This window comes from Phlebotomus papatasi, chromosome 2 (genome assembly GCF_024763615.1).
Source record: "Phlebotomus papatasi isolate M1 chromosome 2, Ppap_2.1, whole genome shotgun sequence".
Taxonomy (NCBI): domain Eukaryota; kingdom Metazoa; phylum Arthropoda; class Insecta; order Diptera; family Psychodidae; genus Phlebotomus; species Phlebotomus papatasi.
Window position 1 is genome coordinate 85,261,676 of NC_077223.1, and position 14,388 is coordinate 85,276,063.

Below are 14,388 nucleotides of genomic sequence, written 5' to 3' on the forward strand. Positions count from 1 at the left end.
GTGTAGAGGCTTTAAGTCTGAAGTTCGTTTACATCTCAAAGGACCAGTTGTAAAAGTCAAAATTTTGTTTTCTTCCCAGGGGGACTCAGGCGAGCAGGGTGGGGCAGTTTCACGCAAGCATTAAATTTATAAAATAAAATATTTTGAAGATAATAACGATAATAAATTAAAGTCGAACATTTTGGTTTTGTCTTTGGAAATACAGTAGAGCCTCGCTATAGTCCATATTTGGTTCCAGATTTAACACTTGGATCACACTATAGTCCATGTCATTTTTTAAAATTATAAACGACTTTTAGTATTGAAATTTGCTTGACGGCTTCCACTTTTTTTGCGATTGTGGTACTTGTCCTCGCTCTCTTCATTATGGATCACAATTATCACAACTACTCAATAAAGTTTGCGAAAAAATATTAAAATAATTATGACGACATTTCATGTCTCGTACTAAGAAACATAACCTAACTTAAAATGAGTGTTTTGAAATCAACGGTCTATAAATTGTGGACTATAGAGCGATGGCTTATAGCGGGACTCTACTGTAGTCAAAAGTAAATTGAAACATATAAGAACTAGTTTACATATTGTTCATATTAATTTGGAAAAAGAGTTAAGGAGAACAGTTGGATTGTGTGAAATTGCCCCACTCCCCCTTCCATTGTTTTTGTGCATGCAAAATATGGAGTTTAAAAGATGATACATCTGTCCTTAGGAGTTTCAAATTACAATATTTAAATAAAAATCGCCTCGTCAAATATTATCTATGCATATCATCTACGTAGGCAGATGATGAAGACTTCACAACTCTGACTCACATAAACTTCAGTAATTTTACGAGGTCTTATCAATATTCAATGATGGATGCAACAAATGCTAATTGAATGTTTTACTTTCAAAACAATAATTTTCTCTCTTTTTCTTTAAAAAAAAACATCTAGATTGGGAGAACTGCCCATCGTTGGGCGCCATGGAGTATTGCTTAAATGGTGGCACCTGTCTGTATTTTAGTGCAGTGGAAGAACCAGCTTGTCAGTAAGTTGATATCAAAAGATTTCCTTCATAAAATTGATAATGTATGTTCCTCATGCTAAATGTGTGCTAAGACAACATTTGCAAACACCACAAATGTGACAAATTTTTTGAATGTTTAAACTGAGATTTTTGGGTAACACATGCTTCCTCTATTGCTTCTTCTTCTTTTTTTTGCTCATCCACCCTTAATTGACAAATATAATTTCATCGTTCTTCCTTCTTCTGCCACAAATATGTCCTCATTGACTTTGCTTTCAACCGCAATTAGGCGCCAATACCCTCTTCCTTTCTTCCCTTTGACTCTTTCTTAAGTGGCCCCGTCTCTTCAACCCGCAAACAAGGCAAATGTCTCGTCTGGAAAGTCTAGTTGCATTTCCCAAAAACTACCCAACAAGAAGTATATGAGCATTTTCTGTGAGACACAACAGTGTTAAAGGTCTGTTTTTTTTTACTATGTAGTCTTATTTTTTCCTAGGCCATACATAAGCATTTTACTATACACGAGTCTTCCCAAATGATGCGCACAGATCTATTTTCCTTTTCTCATGTTACTGTTATTGTAACGCATCATTTGCTGCACTGTTTAGTGATGACATTTATTTTTAGAATATTATATACCTCACTCAATTTTTTTTTCTTTCCACCTAAGTCTTCTCCATCCAACTAGACTTACCCCTCGTGCTTATAATGTCATCAAAGTACCAAATTTGCTCTTCAAAAGTTAATAGGAAAATCATCACTGTCACGCTCTAGGCTAGAGTCTCCTCTGGGTATTCATGCACTCTAGCCTAGAGATGTTGGCTCTTGAACTCCCTTTCAATTTTCATTAGCTGAGATTTTTAATGAAGCCAGGAAAGCCAGATAAAGATTTTCATACACAATTGTGTAAATTCATTTTCTGTGTCTTCCATACACATCTCGTTTTTTTTCCTTCACCCACAGAGAGCGCAAAAAAAAACGAAAGAATTGTAGCGAATTCATTAATTTTGATGAAAAATTCCCACAGGCAAAAGTGCTTCTTGGGAGAGGATAGAACGCAGTACAAAAAAAATAGATTGTTCGAGGAAGAAAGAGAGCAAAGCATTTTTTGATGAAAAAGACAAACGACAGTTTTAAGGCTAATTTCCGCCGAGGAAAAACAGAGTTGAAAAAGACCAAGTCTTCTGAAAAATTATAAATAGGGAGACGACGGTAAAATAATTATCACCATACAACTTCATTGCCTTTTTGCCTTGAGAGACATAAGAGTGGTGGCATGGCTCGTTTGCGGCATATGTCAAATGTCTGATTGCTAAATGTATTCCATCCACCTCCCGCAACATATTCCTTGTATTATCTTTACACACGCTTTCGCCTTCAATGTTCCTCTTCATTCAAAATTGTAAATATTTTTACTGCCTTTCCTATTGCTGGTGTTTCTGCAAATGAATATTCAAGAAAATGAATAAATGTCACTATTAACTGACAAAATTGACAGTTAATAGCTGTCACTGTCAAAAGCCATTTGACAGGATTCGGAATCATTCATATTACTTCCTCATTAAAAATGGTTTGACTGAACCATAGAAAGAAATGACATATCAAGATGTTAAGAATTTGATTACAGTAGACTCTCTCAAATTCGGGCATATGGGACTAAAATGTCACCCGAATTGGAGAGAAATTCGGGGACAAATTTTTTGAAACGTAACGATTTTTTGTTCATCCGCATGCACATATTGAGCTTACATGCTCATATTTATTGTAAATTTCATGAAAACCCCTTAATAATACAAAATCACATCAGAACTAAGACAAACCATTGCAAATTTGAGCATATTGGGTTTATTTGATAATCATAGTCAAACTTGAAAAATGTCAACAAACTTTTTTCAAATTTAACTGCTGCCCGAATTAAAAAGTAACCCGATCTTAAAAGAGCCGAATTAGCGAGAGTCTACTGTAATTAACAAAAAATATAGGGTCGAATTAACACCTCTTCGACAGGGAACGCCTATTGACACTTTCGTCAAAATGTTGAAATTTATTTAACGTATCTATTAAAATGTAAGTAATATGGCATTATTTCATTAATTTACGTTTTTCGTTAAGGATAAGTGTTCAAATTTCGGACTCCAAATGGTACAGGGTAGGGTGTCAATAGGTCCTGACACGTGTTCTTAAAGTGTCAATAGGTGTTCCTTTCACCCTAGTTGAAAATAAATACAGTAGACTCTCACTCAATCGGCTCTTTATCAATCGGGCGTCAAATTTTGTTGACAGTTTTCACGCTTAATTATGAAGCTAATTTGCTCAAATTCGCTGTAGTTCTTCCTATTTTATCGTGATTCTTTATAATTGAGCGCTTTTTGTGGAATTTACAGAGGCTTTGACGCTAAATTCTATCGCTAAACCGGATGACATTTTGCCCCATATTCCCGATTGAGAGAGAGTCTACTGTAATTCAATTTCATTAGAATCTGACAGCATCAAAGTTACGTCAAATTTGTCTACGACAAATGCTGATTTAACTAACGTACTTTACTGTACGTACGGTAGAGTCTTCTAATTTCGAACGCTCGGGGGGTATTTTTGACATTTCTCACCTTTCTAATTCGAACGATTTTTTTCAAAACTAACGAAATTTATATGAGTTATTGTTAATTTATGAGAGTTTTTTGACTCTTTTGTATGTTTGACAGATGTCACTCTGATAAAATTGACAGGTAATAGCTGTCACTGTCAAAAGCCATTTCAAGAGTGAAATCATTCATATTACATTTCCTCATTAGAAAAATGGTTTAATCATGGTGCTATTCCAATAAAAAATGAACATGCTTTTTTAGCACTTTATTTTATTGTCACTTTAGTTCTTCTGTAATAGTGACTTTCCTTTATTTTGGTTCTTATAATGACTGTTTGATGGGTTTGGAACTCGACGAGAAATGGTTAAAGCAGTCGAGAAACACATAGAAAAGTCGATATTACAGAGTAACTTAGAACAATAAATGTCAAAAAACATGTTCACTTTTCATTGGAATAACATCATAAAGCATGCAGCAAATTGTAACTGAAATCGTTTTTAATTTTTGCTTATTGAAATTTTTTAAACAGTTTACTTTTCACCTGAAATTCAATGTCAAATTAGGGTTAATATCAATTTAATACTGAATATTTCGTCGACTGGATCAACAATTGGGCTAGGTATTTTACTTATGTATTACACGATATTTATTTATGTATTGTCAAAAATGTTTTTAAGAGAAGAAATGATATATCAAAATGATAACAATTTGATTAATTAACAAAAAATATAGTTGAAAATAAATAATTCATTAGAATTTGACAGCGTCAAAGTTACGGCAAATTTGTCTTGAAAATTATCAGTAACTGTACAAGAAGTTGTTTTTAAACTATCTGACAGAACTGGGGTGGAATGATCACTTATCGATACCAGGGACATGACATTTCCTATATTTCCCATATGTTTCTAGCGAGCCGAAAAAACTTTTGAGTTTATTAACTGTTTTCTGTCATTGTAGAATGAATTAGCAAAAAATACTAATACAAAATAAAAGCCAATTTAATAACGAAGAGGCAACCGAAAACCCTAAATTGGTAACCTACGTAGTTTTGGAGATATCTCGTGAAATGTGTACGAAAACAGGGAAAAAATTACACTAAAACCGGTCGCATTTTTCAGAGCTAATGTCACCCCCGTGATCGATACCACCGAGTCGATAGTATCGATAAATATATATCTAAAAAAATGTTCGAATTTCTCCATAATTCGAATGGCATTACGGGTTTAAATGCCCGAATTTGAGAGAGTCTACTGTTCACTAAATTGAAAACCTAGCTTTAAGTTATAGTAAATTTGAGATAAAGGAAGAGTTATTGAAATAATGTGGCATTGATATGTCATTATCAAAAAGTTTATTTTAATTTTTTCTTGTTAATCCTTTAAGGACGAGACGCTTTTTTTCTGATCGAAAATCAACAATAAAAAAGAAACTAATAAACAAAAGTAATTAAGTGTTTTACATATAGCCTTGGACAATCCAACAGTCTGATTCGGTATATTTTTTTTGCTTCTATGAACGATAGGAACAAAAATAACCTAAAAATTTAAATAATTTTTCTGACGATACCAATGAATGATAATTTTTACGAATACTGTATCTGACGCAGTTGTATATTCTCTTCAGTTTCTTCCTGTGTTCGTCAGAGGATTGTCTTCTTCTCAAACCAAAGACTAAATTTTTACTCTAATGAAAGATAATATGTATGAGTAGTGTACTTTCCATTCCCAAAAGGGTCTTGCTTAAAAAAATTTAAAATACAAAAAAATAATAAAACTCATTTAACTGTGCAGTCATTTGAAAATACGTCACTTTTGAGCTTAAATATTTACTATATAGCAAATAGTTAGAGTTTTGCAAAAAATCTTCTGGGCCAATCCATCTCAAAACGACCGAAAAAATCGCAAATCGAGGGGTCATGGTCTTAGATGTTTTTGAATTTTACATATGTTAAAGTACACGATAAAATAATATACCCCTATTTTTTTTTTCGTCTGAAAAAAAATCCTGGCCGGAGATACATGGCGTCAAAGATGGCGCCTCGCGCTTCATTCCTCAATTGCGATTTTTAGCAAATATTTTAAAATGCTCTATTTCGGGAACGGGTTGAGATTTCTTCTTACTCTTTTTTTATTTGAAAGATAATTTTATACTCTTTAAAACGATATACTTGATTTTGCATTATCTGCTTAAGTTTTTTTGTAACGGTATTTTAAAAAAATTTTGAAAAAAATTAAAAATTAATTTTTCTCAAAAACCCCATTCTCAAAAATTTTGATTTTTTTACTGTTGATCAGTAACATTGAGTACTACATTCCCTGAAAAGGCGAGCTTCCACTTTTGCACTTACTTTTTTTTTAAATATTTGAAAAATTACCATATTTTCAAAATTAAAAATAACCAGTTAAACTCAAAATTTTGAGTTCAACTTTTCAGGGAATATAGTACTCCACAATATTTATAAACAGCCAAAAAATCAAAATTTTTCGAAATCAAGTTTTTGAAAAAAAATTTTTTTTGAGTTTTAAATAAAAATGTCTTTTATTGACAAAAATTAGCATTTAAATCATATTAAACACATGTACTAATTATGTTTTTTTTGTTTTCTTTTAGTTTTTCAAAAAAAAAATTTGGAATTTTTTTTGGATTATTTTTGAAAAAATTAAAAAAAAAATTTTTTTGAAATTCCGTTTAAAAAAAAATCTACATATTGACACATGTGTCAAATGTATCTTAAAGTTTGATTTTTGCCAATAAAAGACATTTTTATTTAAAACTCAAAAAAAAATTTTTTTTCAAAAACTTGATTTCGAAAAATTTTGATTTTTTGGCTGTTTATAAATATTGTGGAGTACTATATTCCCTGAAAAGTTGAACTCAAAATTTTGAGTTTAACTGGTTATTTTTAATTTTGAAAATATGGTAATTTTTCAAATATTTAAAAAAAAAAGTAAGTGCAAAAGTGGAAGCTCGCCTTTTCAGGGAATGTAGTACTCAATGTTACTGATCAACAGTAAAAAAATCAAAATTTTTGAGAATGGGGTTTTTGAGAAAAATTAATTTTTAATTTTTTTCAAAATTTTTTTAAAATACCGTTACAAAAAAACTTAAGCAGATAATGCAAAATCAAGTATATCGTTTTAAAGAGTATAAAATTATCTTTCAAATAAAAAAAGAGTAAGAAGAAATCTCAACCCGTTCCCGAAATAGAGCATTTTAAAATATTTGCTAAAAATCGCAATTGAGGAATGAAGCGCGAGGCGCCATCTTTGACGCCATGTATCTCCGGCCAGGATTTTTTTTCGGACGAAAAAAAAAATAGGGGTATATTATTTTAACGTGTACTTTAACATATGTAAAATTCAGAAACATCTAAGACCATGAAGGGTACCCCTATGGTCGTCTTGAGATGGATTGGCCCTTCTAGATTTCTATAACCTTCTACTTTACGATTACGTAAAAACATTAGAAAGAAAGAACTTTCGGTAGTCCGAAAAAAAATTTCTCTATGGATCACGGATGACCCAATCGTCCTTAAAGGGTTAAAACTCATTCGTTAGGATTTGATTGGATAACCTCCAATAGTAATATCAATTTCCAAAGAAAATATCTAATTCTGATAATTCTTATAAGGAAAAATTTACTGCTATTAAATTGCCTTACGTTGAATTTAAAATTGACAGTAATTTTTTGTCAAAACTAATCGTTAGAGTTCGGATGCGTTCGTATTCCACATGCGAACGTCAATGTGACGTAAAATTTGGCTTTTGTAAATATGTCTCTATTCGAAATATGTTTAAACCCTAATTCAAATAAAACATTTTTAAAATAAATCTTTTAATTTCAGATGTCCTGAAGGCTTCATGGGGAACCGCTGTGAGACGAAAAACCCAACAAATCCCCAAACGAGTACGTACAACAAAGAACAATGTGGCAAAAAATATCATGGCGGTTATTATTGCTAAAAATAGGCATTCTCTAGCACCAATTGCTACAACATTTACCAAAAAAAGCCGAGCGAGAAAATCAAAGAAAAAGAACGTAAAGAAGAGCATGCGAAATTTATTTAACAATTGCAAAAATTAATTTGCTCTCAACCAATTATTTCTCAAAAAAATAGAGATAATAAAAGAAAAAAATCATGCAAGATTTTTTATAGTACAAATTTGTATATATTTATTAAATCAAGAAGATTTAATTACAGTAATTTTGCTTTATGTATTTAAAAAGAACATCAATCAAATAGCAATGAGAAGTAATACTATTTCTAATTTTTACTTTTAAACATTTACTTTAAAATATTTGACAAAAAAAAGAGATATTTATTGAAAGAAAAGAAACAATAAATCATTTGAATTGTGAGAAATTGTCCTCTCAATTTTTAGTTATGCTTAGTGACAAATACTATTTTTAATTTTTTTTTGTGTACAAACATTCCAGTCAAAATTCACGTATTTTGTAGTTAAAATGCCAAGAAATTAAAAAAAAGATTAAATTTTAGAAGAAAGAAAAATAATGCAATTCTCTATCAAAGTTATTATTTAGATAAATTAAAAGAATGTAATTGAAAAAGAAAACTATATCGAGCAATTGGTGCTAATAGCGACTTTTAATTTTGATTTTAAAATAAAACAAAAAAAAAAAAGCAAAAAAATGAATTGAAAAAATTATGCAGAAAATGCCTCAATATGTAAATATTGATTTTTTTGAAATTGATCTGTAAATGTGATGGTGTCTTTTTAATTTTTAATTATTTTAAAATTAATTTATTTCCTATTTTTAATGAACCTTAATAGCAAACAAGAAAAAAACTTTTTCATTTATGGAGTTTGATTTTTTTCAGAGCTCTTGAAAATCATATTTTCATTCATTTCTAATTTATCTGAATGCCATGAAATTTTTCTTTTGATTAAAATAATTGGGAGATGGTCTTTTTTTATTATTTATTGTTTTGATTGACTTTCGGTGGAAGACAATTTTAAACATATTTTTTTTATTTTGCAAATAACCAAAAATTATCCCATTTCCCATTTTGGCTTCGGTGAATTGATTTTTTTAAGGTTTACCTGAAAAATTCTACGTATTTTTTCAAATCGAACTTGAAATGTCTGAAAGAAAAACAAAAAATAAAGAAATTTTGAAATAAAAATCGACGGAAACAATTTAAAATCAACAAAGTATATGTAGGTATTATTTATTTATTTATAATTTCAAATAAAACGCTCCGCACGGAGATTTTTCGTGTGAAATTTGAATTTTTGTTGCAGTCATTTCAATGATCGAAAAGGAACAAAATGTGCAGGAAAATGCTAGAAAAGTGCTAGAAAGCTCTCAATCTCCTTCACTTTCAATGTAAATGGAATCGATTATTTTTGCGCGTAAAAGCTTCGTGCGAAGCCCATTAATGTCATATTTAGTTGTTTTTATTTTTGAATTTTGCAAAAAGAAAAAGATGAACATATTTTCAGTAATTTTCCTTTAGATGTTATATATTTTTTCTCTCTCTCTATTAAAGATAGAATAGCCACAAATCACAAAGATGATCACTAAACCAAACCAGTAATAAAAAAAAATGAAAGAAAATAGGAAAAGAACAAATTTAAGAAAAAGAATTACGAATTTGTACTCGCCTCACAATATATATAGATTTTTTTCTCTTTCTTTCATTAACTTCCTTAATTATTTTTTAGTAATTGCTACTTCAGAGACAAAGATGTAAATTGAAATAACACACGACGAATGTATAAAAAAAAATCTAGCTTTTTTTCTGATAATAAAAACAAATTTAAAAAATAAAAAGTCACAAATCTTAGGAAATACGCAATTTTAAGAGATTTCTGCACACAAAAGTGATTAGAATTTGTAGTATAACTCGAGGTAAGACTGATTTGTTTAGGAATTGTTTTTTTTTGTCCCTAGAATGAGATTAAAAATGTAGTTAATATTTATTTTTAAATACAGAAATCAAGTATTAACATTAAGCCCAGTAACAACTAATTTAAGAGATGCAATGGTTTTATTTTTGTTGTTATATATGTTGTGAGACGTGTTGAATTTTATCTTGAAGTATCCACAAACATAGTGTTTTGTATTGTTTAATATTTTTTCTCATAAAAAGCAGATATAATAAAAAAATATAACAAAAAATTAAAAATTACACAAAAAGTTACGCCAAAGTTTGACAGAGTGTGAGTGAATTTCATGACAGGAGCAAAGATTTCCTTTTAAATTAAAATTAATAACTTTAGGGCAGAATGAACCAAGTCTTACTATTTTTTACAATCTTTTGTCCTCTGTTAATATCAGAAAAAATATTTATTGTGAGATAGAAGGAATGAGATGATTTTTACTGCATGAATTGCTTTTCTTTTCCATTAATTATTTTTTAGCAATTTTTTTAAATTAAGAGTCCAATCTCTTAATTTTGAGAATTTGCTGAGATTATTTTAATTTCCTCTAAGTTTTTCACCTCATTTGTAAATAAATAAAAAATTGGAGTCATGAATTCATTATTTCGGGTGGAAAATCCTTGTCCAAAAGATAAACAAAAAAATAAACCTGTGATCCGGGCCTAAAGACAAACCTTTCACTTTTTTCCTCTTCTTCTAAAACTCTCTTAACTTTAGTTTGAAATTGGGAGCTTAATTTTGGCTTGATATAATGTTTTTTGCTCATTTTTTTTCCTCAGTTCACCCTTGTTTTCTCTTCCATTTTTGCATTTCTTACTACTTTATTCCTTTTATAATTTTTTAACTTTCTGTAAGTATTCAGAGAAATTTTCCAATTTTCTCTTAACTTGAGAGTTTTTTTTTTGTTTTGAAAATTTGCAATTGGATGCCTTTTCAAACGGCAAATTGACTCTTTTCTTTTTCTATTGACACTCTTGTAGGTCAGGATCACCGGTTCACATTTCTAATGGGACCTGCGCCACCCTCCTCTACCATCTTCGATGACGACGAGGAAGACTTCTTTTGAAAGAACCTCGATTTTTTTTAAAAAATCTTTCTAAAAAAAAAGAATTCTCGCACAGTGGCTCAATTTTAATCTTAAATTGAGATCCTAACTATAAATTGATAAAAAAATTATTTAAAAAAATCTCTGATTAAGCAATGAAAATTGAGTAACCGTGCCTCTTAAAACCTTAGAGAAAAAAACAGAGAAAACTGCCCATTAAATCTTCCTTCTCCCCCGTTCTACGCACAATAAATAGTTGATAATTTTATAATATTGTAAATTGTTGACTATAAAGAAAAAGCTTGTAAGATTAAACGGAGATTAGTTAAATCTATAGGATTGCAATGCCAAAGATTGTAAATATAAAATTAAGAATAATCTGTGTTTTAGTGCTTTCTGAGAGCATCTCAACATCACACAGTATCTAGCAGCTGCTTCACTGCAAATTCTTTGAGTTGTATAGGGATGAAAATATAGATATCTTGTTAATTTTTTATATAAGTAACAATAAATGAAATATTTCATGGATAAAAACATCAATAAAATTGCTTCAAAAAATAAAATTTATATATGTCTTTTAATGGTTGATCTTGTGTGGTCCTTAATTTTCTTTTGGTTCTACGTTCTACTGTACACGAAGTAAGATCTTCAAATCTAAGATTTGTGCTAAGTTCCTTGAGACAAGTATTTTATAATTTAGTTATCATCCCCTGAAGGCACTGGTAAAAATAAAAGAATCAAATTGATCCAAATGTGATCCTTTTGCAAAGGATGGATCAAATTTCAAACGTTGAGTGCATATTTATCAAAACAGAACATATTAATTTGATCCATCCTTATTACAAAAGGATCGCATTTGGACCAATTTGATCCTTTTATTTTTGCAGCCTATGTTGTTTAGGATATCGATTTTGATTAGTTTTGAAGGCTAGCTATAGTTTAGACTTCGCCAAAAGTGAATTTTTGGCTCAAATCCAATAATAATGGTAATAAACTTTGATTGGAATCTGGAATTGATAATTAATAAGCCTAAGTAAACAGTCTGATCACTGTGATAACCTATACGTTTCGTTTTGCAGCCATTTTTGTTGGACAAAAATCCGTTATTAATACAGTTTTTCACATAAAACCGTATTTTAATCAAATTGATCATTACTTATGGTGCTAGTCGAATGAAAAAATCAGCATGTTTTTTAGCACATACTGTTCTCAAGTACTAAAAAAAGATCATGACCTTGACATGACTGTTCCCATATGTCATTTTAAGGAAAATATTGAGTAGCGAATATTCATTTTGCCCACCGACTTTGCAACACTCATATGCTTAATGTTGAAACTTGTCGAAAACCTGAGAAAACCCGCGCTCGAGGCTTAAGTTGCCAACTCCCTACCATCCTACTCCATCACGCCACTAAGACTGACATGACAGGTCACGCCACACTGACAACTTAAGTCTCGGTCGCGGGTTTTCCCAGGTTTTTCACGAGTTTTCCCTTGAGTGATTAGTGTTGCAAAGTCGGTGGGCAGTATTAATATTCCCTACTCATTATTTTCCTTGAAATGACATATGGGAACAGTCATGGTGTTTTTTAGTATACTTGAGAACAGTAACGTGCTAAATAAAAACCTGCGCATTTTTTCATTGGAATAGTACCATTAGGTCAGAGGCGTGCAAGAACCGTTGAAACCGAATAAACGTCAAATGAAACATACGTCAATGGTCAAAACGCTACCATCAGAACAAACTTATTTTGACGTTTATTCGGTTTCAACGGTTCTTGCACACCTCTGCATTAGGTTGTTACTGTTGTGAGTTCGAGTCCCGCTCGGTGCAAAGATCTGAATGTCTAATTTAGGCAATTTTCATATGTTAATAACGTAATATAATGCACCTACACCCAACAACTCCGGGAGCATGGAAGAAGCATCCACAATGCGGGGAAAGCGCTCCTGGGTGAGTTTACAAACGGACTAGCAGATTCTTCTAACACGAGATATGGAAATTGTAAAAATGATTACCTTTGTAATGAATATATCTCGACACGATTAATAATAATTAGGTTGTAAGTGAAAAATTTCAGAAATGATCATGCAAAATGAAGTAATAACAGCCGTAAGTCACTATATTGTTATTCTAGTTACGTAAATAGTCTCTAAAATAAAATTTTAGAACAAAAAGTAGCGTTTGGGGTCGCGGGTTTAGGGCATAACAGTCAATCCCAAGGCGTTCCCAGGTAAGATCCTGAATTTGATTCAGCCACCTTGTCCTATGGAAATTATATATGAGCTACCGGAATGCACCCCTTGCTATAGTTGGTTGGTAAAAAGAAGCGTAGGGGAAACTGGGGCACCACCATACACGGGGTAGCACCAAACACTGCAATTTTTTAATAGGATATTCGACTTCACAGGACAAGTATTATAAAAGTTTTTAGGCATTATAGGGATGCTTGTTCAATGAAGAAATGGTCGAGATAGTCCAAATAGTTTAGAAATAAAAATTAGTTTTTGGAGCTACCCCGTGTTTGGTGGTGCCCCAGTTTCCCCAATATTTTTACTGCTCGAACTCCACGGAGAGAGCGAATCCCTCGATTTTGAGTTATATATATATTTCGACTCCTTTCCCCCAAGAAGTCGTATTTTAGTAGAATTTTGGAAATCTGAAGTTTCGAGTTTTTTGGCGTCACGCTTTTTCTCCGTCTGTCCGAAAACGCGTCGTGTGATTTTTTTCATTTTATGTTTTAGAGATGACCCAGGCAGACATTTCGTCCTTAGACGAAAATACCGTTGAATCATTCCTAATAACGGCTTTACAAGGTAAAAAGCTAAAAAGGCTCTAGAGAGCGCATTTATCAAGCAAATGGGGTCATGTTTGGGGTCGTTGGAAAGGTCTTGGAATTTCCTACAAAACTGAACCGGTTCCAATCGGTTTTTGAATCGCTAATGAACCGGTTCATAACCGATAAATAATTTTTATACGAAATTAAATTAAATTACTCCTGAGGTATATTTTGGGAAATATTTTGAGTGATTTATAAGTCGGCTCAAATCGGTTGTGAACCGGTAATGAACCGGTTATTTACCGATAAGTAATTTTTGTTCGAATATAATTTTTATTACTCTTTATACTATTTTGTGGAATGTATTGAGTGGTTTATGAATCGATTCAAATCGGTTGAGTACTGGTGTTGGGGACGTAGCAAGGTTATAAATTGGGTTTGGTTCGGTCAGTTGGCAGAGCTAAGTAAAAATTGCATCCGTTCGGCTTGAACAATTTTCAATGAATTTTATTTTCACAATTACTATGATTTTCCAAATCATTTTTAACAACTGGTAAATGGTAAATGATGCGAAAGTACTTTTGTGGTATAGCATCAAAGTCATGAGTTCAAGCATTTTGCAAAGCCTGGGACGCTTTGCCACCCATTTAAAAAAAAATAATTTAATTTTTTGTCATTAATATGGGAAACCACCAAATGTCCAAGGAACATTTACTATATTTCCCTACCAAAAAGAAAAATTATGTAATACCCCAACTTTGCGAAGAAAACTTGCAATTTGCCCCCCCCCCCCTCATATAACGTTCTTGTTAAGAGAACTGTTCAGTGGGCCCTTCTTGCAGTTGAGGTATGGTCTTGAAGTGGCTTTCGCATTTTCATTAAATTCAAGATTTGCGCCAAAATTTCAACTAAGTGAATGTGAAGGTTTTTCTCTAGTTTGACCAAGTGATAACACTTCACGTTTAGGGATAACAGGTTGCAAAATCTCTTTTACTATCATTTTAGTGAATCGTTCGCTAATTATGACATGTAATTGATTCACTGAGTTACAGAATCCCCCT

The 14,388-nt window shown here is 31.4% G+C and overlaps 1 protein-coding gene across 4 annotated transcripts in view; it reads left to right on the forward strand.

The window, feature by feature from the left end:
* Window positions 1-11,110, forward strand: part of LOC129804825 (protein vein) — a 95,122-nt gene extending 84,012 nt beyond the window's left edge. For all 4 annotated transcript variants that reach the window (XM_055852458.1, XM_055852455.1, XM_055852457.1 and 1 more), the window contains exons 5-7: window positions 939-1,032; window positions 7,441-7,502; window positions 10,483-11,110. In XM_055852458.1, coding sequence (XP_055708433.1) covers window positions 939-1,032; window positions 7,441-7,502; window positions 10,483-10,568 — 242 coding nt within the window. In that variant the 3' untranslated portion in view covers window positions 10,569-11,110. The remainder of the gene's footprint in view (window positions 1-938; window positions 1,033-7,440; window positions 7,503-10,482) is intronic.
* Window positions 11,111-14,388: the final 3,278 nt, after the last annotated feature.